Source organism: Chaetura pelagica, unplaced genomic scaffold (genome assembly GCF_000747805.2).
Source record: "Chaetura pelagica isolate M959 unplaced genomic scaffold, ChaPel_1.0 scaffold422, whole genome shotgun sequence".
Lineage (NCBI taxonomy): Eukaryota > Metazoa > Chordata > Aves > Apodiformes > Apodidae > Chaetura > Chaetura pelagica.
In genome coordinates, this window is record NW_009952444.1 from 212,296 (window position 1) to 213,739 (window position 1,444).

A 1,444-nucleotide genomic window follows, 5' to 3' on the forward strand; every position below is an offset into this window, starting at 1 on the left:
TGGGCAGCCCCAGCCCCGGGTACTCACAGCCACGCCCCGGCGTAGCCGTAGGTCAGGGTCCCTTTGAAGGTGGCTGTCACGTTGCTGATGCTGATGTGGATGGCGTCGTCCTCCCGCAGCTCCACCTCGCTCCGCTCGATGGACAAGTCATTGACCTGGATGCTGGAAACAACGGGAACCCAGTTTGTTCCCAGGCCCGGGGCTGGTTTCTGCGACTGGGCAAGACAGGTTTGTTCTGAGGACAGGGGGTCTCCAAGGGGCCTCTGCCAGCTCCAGACTCAGGGGCTTTTGCAAACCACAGGGTCTGCAGAAGGACAATGATGGTCTCGCTCAGCCTGGGTGCACTGCTGCTCCCAGGGGTTGGGAGGGAAGAGCTACCAAGCTGGGGAAGGGTCTGGAGAACAAGTCCTGTCAGGAGAGGCTGAGGGAACTGGGAGTGTTTAGTTGGAAGAAGAGGAGGCTGAGGGGAGACCTCATTGCTCTCTACAGCTGCCTGAAAGGAGGTTGTAGGGAGGTGGGAGTTGGGCTGTTCTCTCAAGTGAGTAATGACAGAACCAGAGGAAATGGCCTGAAGCTGCACCAGGGGAGGGTTAGGCTGGATATTAGAAGGAATTTCTTTACCCAAAGCATGGTTGGACAGTGGAACAGGCTGCCCAGGGAGGTGGTGGAGTCACCATCCCTGAAAGTGTTGAAAAGTAGAGATGTGGTGCTGAGGGACAGGACTTAAGCACTGAAGGGGTAGATGAGGTTATGGTTGGGGCATGTAGGTTATGGCTGGACTTGATGGTCTTCACGCTCCCTTCCAACCAGGCTGGTTCTGTGGCTCTGTGGGTGCAGCAGCAGAGCCCAGCACGCTGCAGGACCAGCTCCTGTTCCCTGCACAGCTCCTCGTGGCCGCTCTCGCAGCAGGAAACCCCTCCTGCCTTTGCACCCTCGAGTTTCTGGTCCCCAGGTAAAAGTTCGCAACGCAGAGGAACCAGCCTTGTTTGTCACAACGTGCAGCCGGGTGAGCTGAGCCCCGGTGGCTCGGCAGCCCCGGCCGTGTCCCCTCTGCGGCTCCCTGTGCCGGGGGCACCATCTGCTGGCACAGCCCGCGGGACAGAGATCCCGTCCTGCCGAGCTCCCGTCCCTGCCGAGCTCCCATCCCTGCCGAGCTCCCGTCCCTGCTGCCAGGGAAAGGCTCCCACCGAGTCAGAGCAGCTCTTAAACACCTGGGCAGCCTCAACCTTATTGTGCAAGTTTCCTGCCAGGCGTAGAGCAGAAAACGTGTCCGCCCTGGTCCAGACCTTTGCTTCACCGGGAGCTGCTGGATCAGAGCTCCCAGCCCCCTCCCAGCCCACACCTCCCCTGGCCCAGAGACACCGAGATACTCACTTGGTCAGCCCATAAGACACCTTGCCCAGCAGCCGCATGGACCTTTCCACCGTGATATTTGGGAACTGGG

At 60.0% G+C, this 1,444-nt stretch overlaps 1 protein-coding gene across 1 annotated transcript in view; it reads right to left on the reverse strand.

Moving 5' to 3' along the window:
• CETP (cholesteryl ester transfer protein, plasma) overlaps positions 1–1,444 on the reverse strand; it is a 9,745-nt gene that overhangs the window by 7,082 nt on the left and 1,219 nt on the right. The window contains 2 exon segments of the mRNA XM_010008512.1: positions 28–162; positions 1,375–1,444. The exon segment at positions 1,375–1,444 is cut by the window's right edge and continues 9 nt beyond it. Coding sequence (XP_010006814.1) covers positions 28–162; positions 1,375–1,444 — 205 coding nt within the window.